At 39.7% G+C, this 15920-nt stretch overlaps 1 protein-coding gene and 1 pseudogene across 1 annotated transcript; both read left to right on the top strand.

Moving 5' to 3' along the window:
- The first annotated feature begins 389 nt into the window (after positions 1–389).
- Positions 390–506, top strand: LOC127971992 (uncharacterized; annotated as a pseudogene).
- An 11365-nt stretch (positions 507–11871) lies between these two features.
- Positions 11872–15671, top strand: LOC127971417 (tripartite motif-containing protein 16-like). Its single transcript, XM_052574422.1, has 6 exons — positions 11872–12527; positions 12832–12927; positions 13007–13240; positions 13811–13970; positions 14111–14158; positions 14383–15671. Exons 1-6 carry the CDS (start codon positions 11955–11957, stop codon positions 15501–15503), a joined length of 2232 nt encoding a protein of 743 aa, XP_052430382.1. The 5' UTR covers positions 11872–11954; the 3' UTR covers positions 15504–15671.
- The last annotated feature ends 249 nt before the right edge of the window (positions 15672–15920 follow it).

The following is a 15920-nucleotide window of genomic DNA, read 5'->3' on the forward strand; positions in this document are numbered from 1 at the left end:
TTGGTCTATGGCTGTGCTAGTTGAATCTTTTGGCGGTTGTCTGGAGCTAGCATTCGCAGATGAAGGGCCAGCTGGGCTCTCATAGACCGTGGTACTGGTGGTCGTGGCCGGAGTATCTAAGTCTACTGATTGACGAGCCTGTGGAGGTCTAAACCATTTTCGTTAATCCATTTTTTTTTTTTTTTTTTTACAATTAGCTGCTAACAAATGTCTATAATATAGACGGAAGATGGACAAACTGTTTTTCAAATTGAAATGGATTTTGCGCTCCTGCTGCAAATCAAATGTAACAAGTTTACTTGGTGACCAATAAGCATTCACCATGACGAAGCAGTAACGTGCCATGAACAACCAAAATTATGAAAATTATTTTATTTTATTTAAGTTATTTAAGCAGCCATATCACCCTGGAGCCCAAGACCGGTTTCCCACTGAAGCTAAGCAGGGCTGAGCCTGGTCAGTACCTGGATGGGAGACCTCCTGAGAACACTAGGTTGCTGCTTGAAGAGGTGCTAGTGAGGCCAGCAGGGGGCGCTCACCCTGTGGTCTGTGTGGGTCCTAGCGCCCCAGTGTAGTGATGGGGACACTATACTGTCAACAAGCACCATCCTTCGGATGAGACATTAAACCGAGGTCCTGACTCTCTGTGGTCATTAAAAATCCCAGGATGTCTTTCGGAAAGAGTAGAGGTGTGACCTCGGCATCCTGGCTAAATTCGCCAATTGGCCTCTGACCATCATGGCCTCCTAACAATCCCCATATCCGCTGATTGGCTTCATCACTCTGTCTCCTCTCCATCAGTAAGCTGGTGTGTGGTGAGCGTTCTGGCGCACTATGGCTGCCGTCGCATCATCAGGTGGATGCTGCACACTGGTGGTGGATGAGGAGATACCCCTTGACTATGTAAGCGCTTTGAGTGTCTAGAAAAGCGCTATATAAATGTAAATAATTATTATTATTATTATTATTATTATTATTAATTTACAGTTTGAACATTTAATATTAAAATCAGGGCTTGAAAACGAAAAAAAAAATTCAATTGGTTCACTCCGAGCAGAATCCATATTTTAACGTTTCTGTTCTACGTTCCTCTGATATTATTACCTTTCCGAAACCGGTTCGGGAGGAAGAAATACCGGTTAATAACGTTATTTTTTAAAAACAATATTTTTTTGCCTATTATTTGCCTAATAATAATAATTTAATAATAATAATAATAATAATAAAGTATAGCGTAAGGAAAAAAATGGAGATCTAACGCTTACACTTTACAGCTTGCACCAGATTTTGTCCAAATGTAAGATAGGCCTACTTAAAAAAAAAAAAAACTCTCAACACTTTAAAAGTATTTTTAAGATATTTAAAAATGTTTGCTGCATTGTTAAAAAATAAATAAGTAAAACACTCGTAAAAGATTGTTTCGAGAGTAAAAAAAAAAAAAAAACTTAAGTCGGGGCTCATTGCATTTTTATTAGCCCTATTACTTTCTGAAATAATGAAGGCTAAAATGCCTGTAGTCTAAAGCAAAATGTTTAAAAATATATATTTTAGTTCCCCTCACTCCAAAAAAAAAAAAAAAAAAAAAAAAAAAAATCATTTAACAGTATTTATAAAAGAACAAGAATTACAAATATAAGAAGCTATAGCAATATTAACGACAAACCAAAAACTAATTAATTTAGACTAAAACGAAACTGAAACCAACATTGGTTTTCTCATTTGACACAAAATCAAAGTTTCCGTATGTGCGATGTATTTGAATAACAAAATGATTATATAAAAAAATAACCTAATATTTGTAAACATTTTGTGTCTGCATTGTCTATTTCTGAATGAAATAATTGTTTTCTCTAAAAAACGTATGTATATATACGTTCATTCAGAAATCGACAATGCAGACACAAAATGTTTACAAATATTAGGTTATTTTTAAATATTTAAAAAAGGTTTTCCTGCATGGTTATATATATATATATATATATATATATATATATATATATATATATATATATATATATATATATATATATATATATAACCATGCAGGAAAACCTTTTTTAAATATTTTGATAATATACTGTAAATAAATAAATGACTTTTTAAACCATTTAACTGATTATTAATCTGTCAAAATCAGCTGATCTGTGTTTGCTGCACTCAGAAACCGGTGACTGTGAACGAATCAGAGCTTGTACGAGCTCTTGCCATCGTTAAATCTTTCTCAGACGTTTCCATTTGGTTAGCGCATCTATCTGTGCATGATGGTGCCCAATGACTCTGCCGGGTGGAGCTTCTCAAAGTTAGGAATAATCAAAGGAGAGCTGCGGTCCTCGGTTGGGCAGAAAAAGGGTAAGCATGCTGGCGCTTGAGTGTAGAGACCGCGTGGGATGGATTTTTCTGTCCCGCTCCCGCAAGATTTTATCCCGCTCGGGCAAAAATATATGTTATTTTCTCCCGCTCCCGCGCGCAAAATCCCGCGGGTAAAGTATACGTTTTTTTTTAATCCATTGCATATTCTGCCTGCTACTCTGTTATTTTTTTTTTCAATTGCTCGCCTGTTGAATATAAATGTAAAAAAAACCCAAATGTTTCGTTTTATTTGCATTTAATTAAATGGATGAAAGGAACGAACAAGAAACTTAAGAAAATAGAACATAGAAATACAGTAAAAAAGTAAGAATAGAGTTTATTTCATTAGCCTATAGCCTACTGCTTAAGAATGCCTTCTTTTCTTCAAACATTAAACGAAAAAAAAAATAGACCAATTTTAAATATTTAACAAAAGTGTTACTTTGCATTGCAGTGTTACTTTGATTTGCTTTGCTTAATCTCGGAAACTCTTGATATCGCCTTTTCCACCACTGGATCTCTCGCTATTTCGGAATGGAATTACACGTCGCTGTCCATGGTTTCATTAGCATCCTCCCATTCCGCAAAGTCTATTTTATTTTATTTTAGTCTATTATAAATAAAGGTTTATCTGTTTTTAGTAATTTTATTTTGCTAGATATTTGCATCTTGTGGGAGTCCCGCAAATAACTTTATTTTCCCGCAACCCGCACACAATAATATCATTCACCAATCAAATATTGTCCCGCGACGCACTCGGTTGCGCTGGGTCCCGCGGTACTCCCAGGTCTCTACTTGAGTGTCGAATGCACATGCACCAACGCCTAAAAAAAATGCCCTTTTTGCGCTGCGTCATCAGGCCCAATTTGGTCTTAATCCGGCCCTGAAGGAGGTGCATTGCCATTGAGACTTGATTGAGTTCACAGCTGAGCGGACATTTCACTTGCTTGCTTCAGCATCACATTTGTGAATGCTGTAGTCTACTGCTGGAATTCGTGATTGGTTGACGGCAAATTTCAAACATTAAACAGAACGATAAAATAACCGGTTTATGTCCATTTCAAATTTTCGATTCTGTTCGGAACTAAAAAAAAATCATTTAGTTTATGTTTCTGGTTCTGTTCCTGTCAAAATATCGTTCGTTTCGTTTCGCGTCTCCAATACGCATTAATCCACAAATGAATTAAGCTGTTAACTTGTTTAATGTGTCTGACACTCCCTCTGAGTTAAAAAAAAACAATATCCCGGAGTAATTCATTGACTCAAACAGTACACTGACTGAACTGCTGTGAAGAGAGAACTGAAGATGAACACCGAGCCGAGCCAGATAATGACTCGTTCACGAGTCAAGAACCGTTTCTGTCAGACGCGTCCGATTCGTGAACCGAGGAGCTGATGATACTGCGCATGTGTGATTTAGCGTGAAGCAAACCGACACACAGAGCGTCTGGAACGAACTGATTCTTTTGGTGATTGATTCTGAACTGATTCTGTGTTAATGTTATGATGAGCCCATGTGCAGTCAACGCCAATGACGCCATTGCATCGAGCGCAAAAGAATCGGTGAACTGTTTTCTTCAACTGGTTTATTGAATCGAACTGTCAGAAAGAACTAACGTTTCTGGTCACCCGAGAACCGATGCAACCGGTTCTTGACTCGTGAACGAGTCATTATCTGGCTCGGCTCGGTGTTCATCTCTCTCTTCACAGCAGTTCAGTCAGCACGAGCTGTCTCGCTTGATTCGCTCAATGATGTGCCAGCTTCATCAAACCTGCCATCTACAGTTCTGGCAGTGGTTTGTAATGGAATGATTCGTAACATTTTTATAATTGTAACGAGTAACGATGCAGCACATAAAAAAAAATATCGGAGTAAAAGTATTAAACTCAGCGAAAATATGTACCGAAGTAAAAGTGGAAGTAGGAGAAAAAAATAATACTCTAGTAAAGTACAGATACCGCCTTTTAGTACTTAAGTACAGTAGTGAAGTAGTTCTACTTCGTTACTATACATCTCTGCAAACTTATTAATCAGTTAAACGGTTTAAAAAGTCATTTATTTATTTTCAGTAAATTGTCAAAATATTTAAAAAGGTTGTCCTGCATGGTTAATATATATATATATATATATATATATATATATATATATATATATATATATATATATATATATATATATATATATATATATATATATAGCCTAGAGAGAGAGAAATTTGTGTATACGTTTTTTAGATAATTTTTTTTATTTCATTCAGAAATAGACAAAATGCAGACAGACAATGTTTACAAACATTAGGCTATTTTTTTTTTTTTTTTTTGAATAATTTGTTATTTAAATACATGGCGAACAGGGACACTTTGATTTTGTGTCGAATGAGAAACCCAACCTTGGTTTCAGTTTCGTTTTAGTCTAAATTAATTAGTTTTGGTTTCTTGTTAATATTGCTATATCTTCTTATATTTGTAATTGTTGTTTTTTTTTTTCTTTTCTAAATACTGTTAATTGAAATTATTTTGTTGTGGAGTGAGGGGAACTAAAATAGCCTAGCGGAGCTTCACAAAGTTCCCAGAAGCTGAACAGTTTTCATTTGATATTAACTTCAAAATAATTATTGAATGAAATTTGGAGTCCGTCTGTCTGACGCAAATACAGCGTTACTTATTATACATTTATTATTATTATATATTCTTTATATTAAATAACATTTTAGCATCCAGATATTTGGATTCGTGCCGAGTGGGAGAGGTATGTGCCAGCTTCAGCTTACATTCATTTGTTTTTGGATTGAGGTTTTTATAGCCTAAACTTTAGAGGATTTGATTTGAAGTGAAAATAATAACTGTTTTTATAATGTTTTTAAAAATATTGCTTCATACTACAGGCATTTTAGCCTTCATTATTTCGGAAAGTAATAGGGCTAATAAAATGCATTGTGAACCGCGACTTACGTTTTTATTTTTATTTTTATTTATTTTTTACTCTCAAAACGCAATCTTATACAAGTGTTTTTCTTTAACAATGCAGCAAACATTTTATAAATATCTTAAAAATACTTTTAAAGTGTTGATAGATAGTATAGTATAGGCCTAGCTTGCATTTGGACAAAATCTGGTGCAAGCTGTAAACTGTAAGCGTTAGATCTCTATTTTTTTCCTTTTTTTGAATAAGGAAAACACTATACTTTATTATTAAATTATTATTATTAGGCAAATTATAGGCAAATATATATATATATATATATATATATATATATATATATATATATATTAAAAACGTTATTAACCGGTATTTCTTCCTCCCGAACCGGTTTCGGAACGGTAATAATATCAGAGGAACGTAGAACAGAAACGTTAAAATATCGATTCTGCTCGGAGTGAACACCGGCAGAATTTTTTTTTTTCGTTTTCAAGCCCTGATCAGATGTGAGCAAAGTGACACAAGTCTGATGAAAAAAGTCATTCCCCAGTTTCTCTTGCTCCAAATTAAAGGTGACTAGTACTAAAAAATATAATTGTCTGGGTTTAATGATAATTACTTAGTTATTTTATGTGATTTATATATTAATATGTGGATAGATGTATCATGGATAGATCATTTCATAGCATGTAAATGTGTTTAAATTCTTCATATTGTTCAATCTTTTCATCTTTGCTAGTGAATTACACTGACTCTCTCATGAGAAGTGAATCACAATTTCAAGGCATGTGATTGGTTGTTCATTACTTTCATATGCACATGCATTAACTCTACATCAAGCCTGAGTTGGCAGAAAGTTGATGATCAGCCTCATGGTACCAATAAAGACGGATTGGAGTTGCTGGTTTGGTTTTGTCAACTCAAAACTAATCCTGTAACTTTGAGTTTGTTCAGCTACCATCATGGTACAGGCCCCTGATCTAAACAAGGTGGGCTTTATCGGTTTTTGTCAACTCAAAACTTATTCTGCAACTCTGAGTTTGTTTATCTCTCTTCTGGCTACAGGCCACTGAAGAGTTTGGAGAACACCCAACAAGAGATCAGTGACAATTCCTCGATCTTCATCTAGAATCTCTCCAAATCTTTCAGATTCACAGCAGCATGTTGGTTCTTCTTCTCTTCAGTTCACCCCACTCATTTTCTACAGGGTTCAGGTCAGAGGATTGGGACAGCCATGGCAGAATCTTCATATTGTGATTGGTGACACATTTTTGTGTTAATTTTGATGTTTGTTTTGGATCATTGTTCTGTTGGAATTACTAGACAGTTGTATATAAATTTATATATATTTTTTATCTGTTGATATTTTATAGAATCCATGATGCAATGTATCTGAACAAGATGTCACGGACCTTTAAAAAATGATCACATGTAATGTTATGGTCATGCAGTCTCTCAGTCATGTCTAGTACAGCTCTAATGCCTTTTTTTCAGGTGCTTGTCCAGGGGATTCACCAGCGTACACCTGCATATCCCAGGCATAGATGGACTTTACACCATATGCGGTCCAAATTTGTATGCCATATTTGGCCGGTTTGCTTGGCATGTTTTGTTTGAAGGGACAGCAGTCATGAAATGGATTTAGACATTCATCCACAGTGATCTGGGGGCCTGGAATGTAAAGAGGAGGTAATCGCTGGACCCATTTCTACCATATATACAGTATTGCTGCAGGTTTGTCATGCTCTCATCTGCGCTTTCGTGTTTCTTTGTCAGCAAAGCATATGACATTAGAGAAAACATGGAATGTCTTTAGAAACATGGTGGCTGGGAATATTGACCTTCCAGTGTCATCATTTCAAAGGCTTTCTGTTGTTTCTCATTTTGACTTACACACTCCTGCCAAAATGAGCAACCCAATGTAGGCTTGCAAGTCAGCCACATCAAACACACAAAACACTCATTTCAACTATTTTCTTTTCAACTGATGGTGTAATGAACAGCTCAAATGTAATATCTTGGACATGGCTGACAGTATATCTGGTGGGTCCTTGAACCACTTTAATGACATAAGCAGCACTAAGCTTACTGTTATTCAAATTGTGAGCAGGATCATAGCATCTTTTAATTATTGGAAGGTATTGTGTCTGCTGTTGGTTGAGAAACAACAGGAGGATCAACACTAGAGTCTCATTCTCATCTGAGGAGGATGCCTTATAATCAGTGTCCTCCTCAACATTAATATCTGTCTCAGACTCATTGTTCTGTCACTTTCTCTGTCAAAAAACTGGAACAAAATCTCATTAACAGAAAACCTTTGTTTTATATATATATATATATATATATATATATATATATATATATATATATATATATAATAGGTCTAATATACATTTTTTTTATTTAGATACATTTACACCCTTGAACGTGTGGAAACCTTCAAATTCTTCATTCATGCATTGGCTTGTTACATGGACCGCAGTGTTCTCCTCTGAAGAAAAAGGGATAAGGCCTGCAGGGTCTCTTTAGCATCTTTCACCAGCGACATCTATACCAAATAAAGCCACTGTGAGATTTCGGCATGAATGTTACAGACATCTGGAACTCTCTGAGGCATATCTTGATATGTGTTCCCTCAACTTTTTAAAAAGTTTGACCAACGCTGGGCAGCATTCCCATCAGGATGTTGTCGATGGAACTCTTCAAGAAGCATGAGGTCTAGAATGTCATCCCGGGCCACCCAGGAATGTTCCTCTGGTCTGTACCCCTCCCAGTCCACCAGGTATTCCAGCTGGGCACCCTGTTGCCGCGAGAATAGGATTTCCTTCACCTGGTACATGGATGGTTGGGCTAGGATTTCCGGAGGAGGGGGCTCCTGAGGTTCCAGGGCATCTGCAGTGGAAGGAAAGAAGGGTTTGAGTAGTGAAACATTGAATGAGGGGTGAATACAGCACCTGAGAGGTAATGGGAGCCTGTAGGTGACCTCGTTGATCTGGCTCTCGACCATGAACAGACCAATGTAGCAGTGACTCAGCTTCATGCATTGCTGACGGAGACGCAGATCCCTTGTTGATAGCCATACTTTATCCCCTGGATTGTAAACTGGAGTGGCGGCAAGTCGAGCATCCGCAAAAGCCTTGTGTCTCTGTATGGCATGCTGGGGTGGATATGAGCTGAGTCCCACACTTTCTCGCTTGTTCTGAACCAGTAGTCCACAGCTGGAATATCTGAAGGTTCACCTGTCCAGGGGAACAAAGGGGTTTGGTAGCTGAGCATGCACTGGAAGGGAGTGATGCCGGTGGTACTTAGTTCTCGGCCCAGGGAAGGAGACGGTTCCAGCTGTGCTGGTTTCCTTGGCACTATGCCCGGAAGTACCGTACAAGTTCTTGGATCTTCTGCTCAGTCTGGCCATTAGTCTGCGGTTGGTACTAAGTTGATAAGTTTACCATCACCCCTAATAGATGGAAGAAGGCTTTCCATACCCTGGGGATGAATTGGGGAAGACATGGTTGAATAGATGTTCTGCAGTTTCCAGGGCAGTTGGTAATCATGTTAGGGGAATTCATTTACAGGCTTTAGAGAAGCTATCCACAACTACCAAGATGCATGTGTTACCTTCAGAGTTGGGCAGGTCAGTTATGAAGTCAATCCCCAGATGGGACCAGGGCCTTCGAGGAACAAGTAGGGGTACAAATTTGCCTGCTGGGAGCTGATGTGGAGTGGAAGTCATGGCACAGACAGAGCAACTGCGGACATACCTTATGACATCCTGGGACATACTGGGGCACGAGTATCGAGCTTGGAGGACCAAGAAGGTCCGTTGGCTGCCTAGATGTCCAGAGCCAGTTAACATAAATCCTCCCTTCTGGGCCTCCCAGGGGAGCAGGTTTTTGTCTGTCTGTGCTACAGATAATGGGGCTGACAATCATGGATAGCACAGCTCCTACGCCGGTGGTGGAGGTGTCCACTTCAAACACAAACGGAAACTCAGGATTCGGGTGGCGAAGGATGGGAGCCATGCTAAATGTGTTCTTCAGGACTTGAAATATTTCACGGGTGGTGAAAGTCTAGGACAGGGACTTTGGCTTACCTCTAAGGAGAGATGTCAATGGTGCAGTATGTAGACTGAAGTTTTGAATAAAGAAGTTAGCAAATCCTAAGAACATCTGGAGTTCCTTCACAGATTGTGGAACTGGGAATAGATCATGATCTCATCGATGTAAACTGAGGCTGACTTGTGGAGGAATTCCCAGAACACCTCATTCATGAAACTGTGGAAGATAGAGGGGACGTTAACAAGTCCATACGGCATAACGCAGTACTCGTAGTGACCAGAAGGGTAGATGAAGGCTGTCTTCCATTTGTCCCCTTTGCGGATTTGAACAAGGTTATAAGCACTCAGTAGGTCCAGCTTGGGGGGTGGCAGGGACCAGGGGAAGTGGATACGGCAGCTTGACTGTCTGTGAATTTAGGACACAATAGTCAATGCAAGGCCTCAATCCCCCATCCTTCTTGCCCATGAAGAAGAAGCTGGAGGCAGCCAGTGAGCTGGATGGTCAAATGAATCCCTGCTTGATGGCCTCTTTGACGTATTACTTCATAGCCTTGCACTCAAGGATGGACAGTGGATAGACTCGACCCTTATGCAGTTTAGCATCAGGCAGCAGGTCCATGGCACAGTCCCATGGCCTGTGGGATGGTAAGTGGGTGGCTGCCTGCTTGCTGAACAGATCTTTGAACACTATATAATCAGGTGGGATCATTGGAGCAACATCAGTATCAGGGCTCTCGATAAGGGTGGAAGCCACTTGACAACCTGAAGAACAGAGAAATGGATGAGGAAGAGTGGTGAGACAATGTTGATGGCTCCAACTCCAATGAGTTACCTCACATGAATTCCACCTGATTTATGGAGAATGTAACGTTAGCCAGGGACGTCCCAGGATGATATCAACCCTGGGTCCCTCCAGTACCAAGAAATTAATTTCCACTTAATGGAAGAGCCCAATTTTGAGGATTAATGGAGGAGCCTGAAATGTAACCCACCCACTTACTAACGGCTTACCTTGTATAGTTTTGTCTCAAAGCTCCTGTGCATGCCGACAGCATGGCAACTGGATACGGCTTAGGAGGCTTTGTGAGATGAAGTTGCCCGAGGAGCCTGAGTCCACCAGGGCTGAAACAGAAACCGTGCATTCTGGGGTGACTATTTGGACTGGCATCGTGGTAAGTTTGGAAATTACAAGGTTCTGATGGATAGTACTCACCGAAAGACATGGGGGCTTGACTGGGCAGGCATGGATGACATGATCTGGTGTGGCACAGTAAAGGCAGAGTCCCGCTGCGAGCCGGCGTTTGTGTTCTTCAGATGACAGACGTGTGGATTCAACCTGCATGGCTCTGGTACTGGAGGGCTATTAGCGGGAGAACCAGACTGGTGGGCAGCTTCGACGGTTGGGCAGGCAGCTAAGTGCAGTGATATGCAATTGGCCATGAGAAAAACATGTAATTCCCTCAACACAAGAAGTCGTGGCCACGCCATAAGGATGTCGTTACCTAGACAAAATTGTATTGTGGCCAAGACATATAACATTCCCACGAGTCAATATGTCATTTCCACAAATTAATATCTCGTGGCCACGACAAAAATAAGTAAACCGACCAAGTCACTTTACAGCCACTGTACTTTATGGCCTTTTGACAGACTTTTTTTTTATTGTTCTCGCAGATCTTCCCATCAGCATGCAGTGAATTGGAGAAGCACTAGAGAGCACCGTTGAGCAACAAATGAACATCTTCTCTAATTCTTTCTCTTCTGAGTTTCTCAGACTGAGCTCACTGCTTGAGCTGCTGGATACACTGACATTATACATGCTGAAGGTGTATTTCTAAAGAAGAAGCTCACTGAATTCCTACGCTTTGAGCTACAGTTATTCTGAAAAGAGACTGAATATGATCTCATGCAGGATCTGAGAAGAATGTGCTTTTGAGGAGAGAGAACTAGAGAAAGATAATTACACACAGATTTATATATCTAAACGATCAGCTCAGCCAGGTTTCCTTCTTATGTTACTTTATTATAGGTGCCTTTTTTTAAATATGAAAATAAAATTAAAAATTAGATCATACAAATTTACATACACAAAAATATAGTGTAGAAACTTTACTAAGATGGGAAATGTTACAGAGTCGGACTTGTCACCCAGTGGTATTGGGTTCGAGTCTCGGTACCAGCAGCAATTGTTGGTTGGAGAGTAAATGACCAGCACTCTCTTCCACCTTCAATACCATGACTGATGTCATGAGTTAAAATGACCAAATAAAACCATTAACTTGTTTGTAATTTAAAATTGTTCTCAGTTCATTTGAATGATGCACAACACTGATATTAACAGAACAGACACTAAAGACTCCATGCAGTGCATTACACTTTCTCTCTCTCTCTCTCTCTCTCTCTGTGTGTGTGTGTGTGTGTGAGAGAGAGAGAGAGAGAGAGAGAGAGAGAGAGAGAGAGAGAGAAGAGCGAGAGAGAGAGAGAGAGAGAGAGACTCTACAGGAGCACTTTTGTTTACTCACATGACTCAAACACAGAACCAGAAAACAGGAATCACGTGAGTTCAGGGAAAGAGAAACTGCAGTGTAGTTGAGCTGTTGTGTGTTTGTGTCTCTGTATTCATTCAGTAAAATGGCTGAAGCCAGAGTTTCTCAGGATGAGTTCTTGTGTCCAGTGTGTCTGGATCTCCTGAAGGATCCAGTGGCTATTCCCTGTGGACACAGTTACTGTAAGATCTGTATTACAGACTGCTGGGATCAGGAGGATCAGAAGAGAGTCTACAGCTGTCCTCAGTGCAGACAGACCTTCAGTCCAAGACCTGCTTTATCTAGAAACACCATGCTGGCTGAAGTGGTGGAGAAACTGAGGAAGACCAGACTCTCTGATGACTGTGAGCCTGGAGCTGGAGATGTTCAGTGTGACGTCTGTACTGGAAGAAAATACAGAGCCGTCAAGTCCTGTCTGATGTGTCTGGACTCTTACTGTCAAACTCATTTTGACCGTCATGAGGAGTTTCATTCACGTAAGCCACACAAAGTTATTGATGCCACTGGACGACTGCAGGAGATGATCTGCCAGAAACATGAGAAGATCCTCGAGGTTTTCTGTCGCACTGACCAGAAATGTATATGTGTGCTGTGTACGATGGATGAACATAAAAACCACGACACTGTATCAACGACAGCACAGAGGACAGAGAAAAAGGTATTTAACACTAGCAGTTAAGTTAATGCTCAGTGTAGTGATCCAAGTCTATTTTTTTATAGAGCTACAGTTTAATTACGCATAACACAGAAAAACTGCCAGTCTGAAGTTCTCATTTTTACTTTTATAATACTTACACTTGTAGTAATTCATGTATAATGATTGTAAATGAACATCACTTCAGGAGTTTGAACCTACAGCCATTAGTTTTCAGCTCCACTTTTACTGGATTGATCTGTTCATGATGATTTATTTCCAGTAGTTTTCTGTGGCTACCACTCACTATCATCTGTTTGTCCTGCAGGAGCAGCTGAAGGAGACACAGAAGACGCTCCAGCAGAGAATCCAGCAGAGAGAGAAAGATCTCCAGCAGCTGAGAGAGACTGTGGAGTCTCATAAGGTGAGTCTGGAGAAGAAGAGAAGTTTGTCTCCGTCTCAGTTCAGACTCACTGAAGCTGAATCACTGTGTGTCCTAACAGCGCTCTGCACAGACAGCAGTGGAGGACAGTGAGAGGATCTTTACTGAGCTTATCCGCTCCATTGAGAGAAGCCGCTCTGAGCTGATACGACTGATCAGAGATCAGGAAAAGACTGCAGTGAGTCGAGCTGAAGAACGACTGGAGCGACTGGAGCAGGAGATCAATGATCTGAGGAGGAGAGACGCTGAGCTGGAGCAGCTTTCACACACACAGGATCACATCCAGTTCCTGCAGGTAACACACATCTACAAGAACAGGATCAAAGTGGACTTGAGCAGATCCTGCTGTGACAGAGACTCACAGAGAAACAGTTCATGAGTGTCTTATTATATAATCATCAGCCAGACTCTCATCTGATCATGCATTGAATTAGAGAAGCACTAGAGAGCACCAATGAGCAATGTATGAACATTTTCTCTGATTCTGTGTCTTCTGCATTTCTCAGACTGATCTCAATGTTTGAGCTGCTAAATAAACTTATACTGAAATATACTGAAACTGAAATTATACAGATTCCGAGTAACGTTCATCAAAATTGGATTAGGTGATCCTAAAATTCTATAAAATTGATCATCCTATCTATTTACTAGAAAGCTAACATATAGTGTAAGAGGCAAACACTAGAATCTGTAGCTCTGTTGTGATAATGAATATGAGAAGAATGGAGCTGATGCTGTGAAAGTGCTGGATTGAGATGAGTTACTAAAGATCAGTCAAGTCAGCAAGAGCTGCACAAATCTGATGTTGGAGCAGGTTATTGGGTGAAGTGTGGAGCTGATGAGTTTTGATTTCTGTTTTCTGTAGAGTTTCCAGTCTCTCTCAGCACCTCCTGAATCTACAGATGTAAATGAAGATCTCTTCAGTTCTCTTGTCTCTTTTGATGATCTGAGAGAATCTGTTCATCAGCTGAGAGACAAACTGGAGGATTTCTGTAAAGAGCAGCTCAAGAAGATCTCAGACAGAGGTAAAGTCCTGGAGATTCATCTGCTCTCAGAAACCAGTCCATCATCATCTCGTATCACGGAGAACATCATATTAAAAATGTCTTAGGAATAGATGCAGGATCATGAGAATCACACTGTTCATGTCTGTTGATTTCCACAGTCACATTCACCAACATTGTTCCCAGAACTAGGAAGGACTTCCTACAATGTAAGTCAGTAAGAAAACAAGCAGAAAAACTCTCTGAGTGTCTTCATGTTCTTCCTGTAGAAGGTGAAAGAAGAGTTTTATAAATTATGTAAATGATCTTTTGCACAGAAATATGTTCATCTGTACTGAGACACTGATAATACACTGAACATGAAGAGTTCAGCTACATGAAAAGATCAAACCGATTCATAATTCCTGATTCTGATGTGTTTTATCTCCATCAGATTCCCATCAGCTCACTCTGGATCTGAACACAGTGAATAATTACCTCCATCTGTCTGAGAACAACAGACTGATTACTGCCACTGACTCACTTCAGCCGTATCCTGATCATCCAGACAGATTTGATAATGTGTGTCAGGTGTTGTGTAGAGAGAGTGTGTGTGGACGCTGTTACTGGGAGATTGAGTGGAGTGGAGATAAAGGTGTGTTTATATCAGTGTCATATAAGAGCATCAGCAGGAAGGGATGTAGTAATGAGTGTTTCTTTGGAAATAATGATCAGTCCTGGAGTTTGTTCTGCTCTCCCTCCAGTTACTCATTCAGACACAATAACATAGAGACTTATCTCCCTGTGAAGTCCATCAGCAGTAGAATAGGAGTGTTTGTGGATCACAGAGCAGGAACTCTGTCCTTCTACAGCGTCTCTGACACAATGAGCCTCATCCACACAGTCCAGACCACATTCACTCAGCCGCTCTATCCTGGGTTTAGCTTTGGATCTAGATCTGAATCTAGGTTTATTTTTGGATCTGGAACTGGATTTGGCTCTGGATCTGCATCTGGGTTTAGTTTTGGATCTGGAACTGGATCTGGATCTGAATCTGGGTTTGGATCTGGAAATAAATCTGGGTTAAGTTTTGAATCTGGAACTGGGTTTGGATCTAGATCTGGAACTGGGTTTAGGTTTGGATCTGGAACAGAATCTGGGTTAAGTTTTGTATTTGGAACTGGGTTTGGATCTGGAACTCTCCTTGGATCTGTAACTGAATCTGGGTTAAGTTTTGGATCTAGAACTGGATCTGGAACTGGGTTTGGATCTGGATCTGAATCTGGATTAAGTTTTGGATCTGGAACTGGTTCTGGATCTGGGTTTGGATCTGGAACTGAATCTGGGTTAAGTTTTGGATCTGGAACTGGTTTTGGAACTATATCTGGGTTTAGATTTGGATCTGAATCTGGGTTTGGATCTGGATCTGAATCTGGGTTAAGTTTTGGATCTGGAACGGGGTTTGGATCTGGAACTGAATCTGGGTTAAGTTTTGGATCTGGAACTGGGCTTACGTTTAGATCTAGATCCGGGTTTACTGTTTGTTCTGGATCATCAGTGAAACTGTGTTGGTAATTGAGAAAAGACTGATGAGTGATTCTACGCATAATGCTTTAAGCAGCTTGATGAATCAGTAACAGTGAGATGTTATGGTCTCTTCTTTTCTCTTCATGACATTAATACTGCAGCGGAACTTTTGTCACCGAAATAACATGAATCAGAATAAATGTAATAAATCTTCATACAGACAGTATGATCAGTGTGTGTGAGTCGTGCTAAGTGCCAATGTGTTTCTGTACATTTCTTAAACTATTAGTTTTTATTGTAGTGTGTTACAACCCTTCTTTTGCTCTTCTTTTGTGTCTAGGGATTAAGAAGGGGAACATTGGACCAGTTCAGACCATTACCATCTTCACACTAGGTGTGAATGAAAGTATCTAAGAAAAATGTGAAAAGGAAAACATATTCAATGTCTGAGGCATTGTAACTCAA

Source organism: Carassius gibelio, chromosome B14 (genome assembly GCF_023724105.1).
Source record: "Carassius gibelio isolate Cgi1373 ecotype wild population from Czech Republic chromosome B14, carGib1.2-hapl.c, whole genome shotgun sequence".
NCBI classification, from domain to species: Eukaryota; Metazoa; Chordata; class Actinopteri; order Cypriniformes; family Cyprinidae; genus Carassius; species Carassius gibelio.

What these genes read in the sequence shown, in the direction of transcription:
- LOC127971417 (XM_052574422.1), top strand. Translation starts at nt 11,955, where the DNA reads ATGGCTGAAGCCAGAGTTTCTCAGGATGAGTTCTTGTGTCCAGTGTGT. An exon ending in CAAGAAGATCTCAGACAGAG is followed by an intron (nt 13,971 to 14,110) that starts GTAAAGTCCTGG and finishes TGATTTCCACAG; the next exon opens with TCACATTCACCAACATTGTT. An exon ending in TAGGAAGGACTTCCTACAAT is followed by an intron (nt 14,159 to 14,382) that starts GTAAGTCAGTAA and finishes TATCTCCATCAG; the next exon opens with ATTCCCATCAGCTCACTCTG.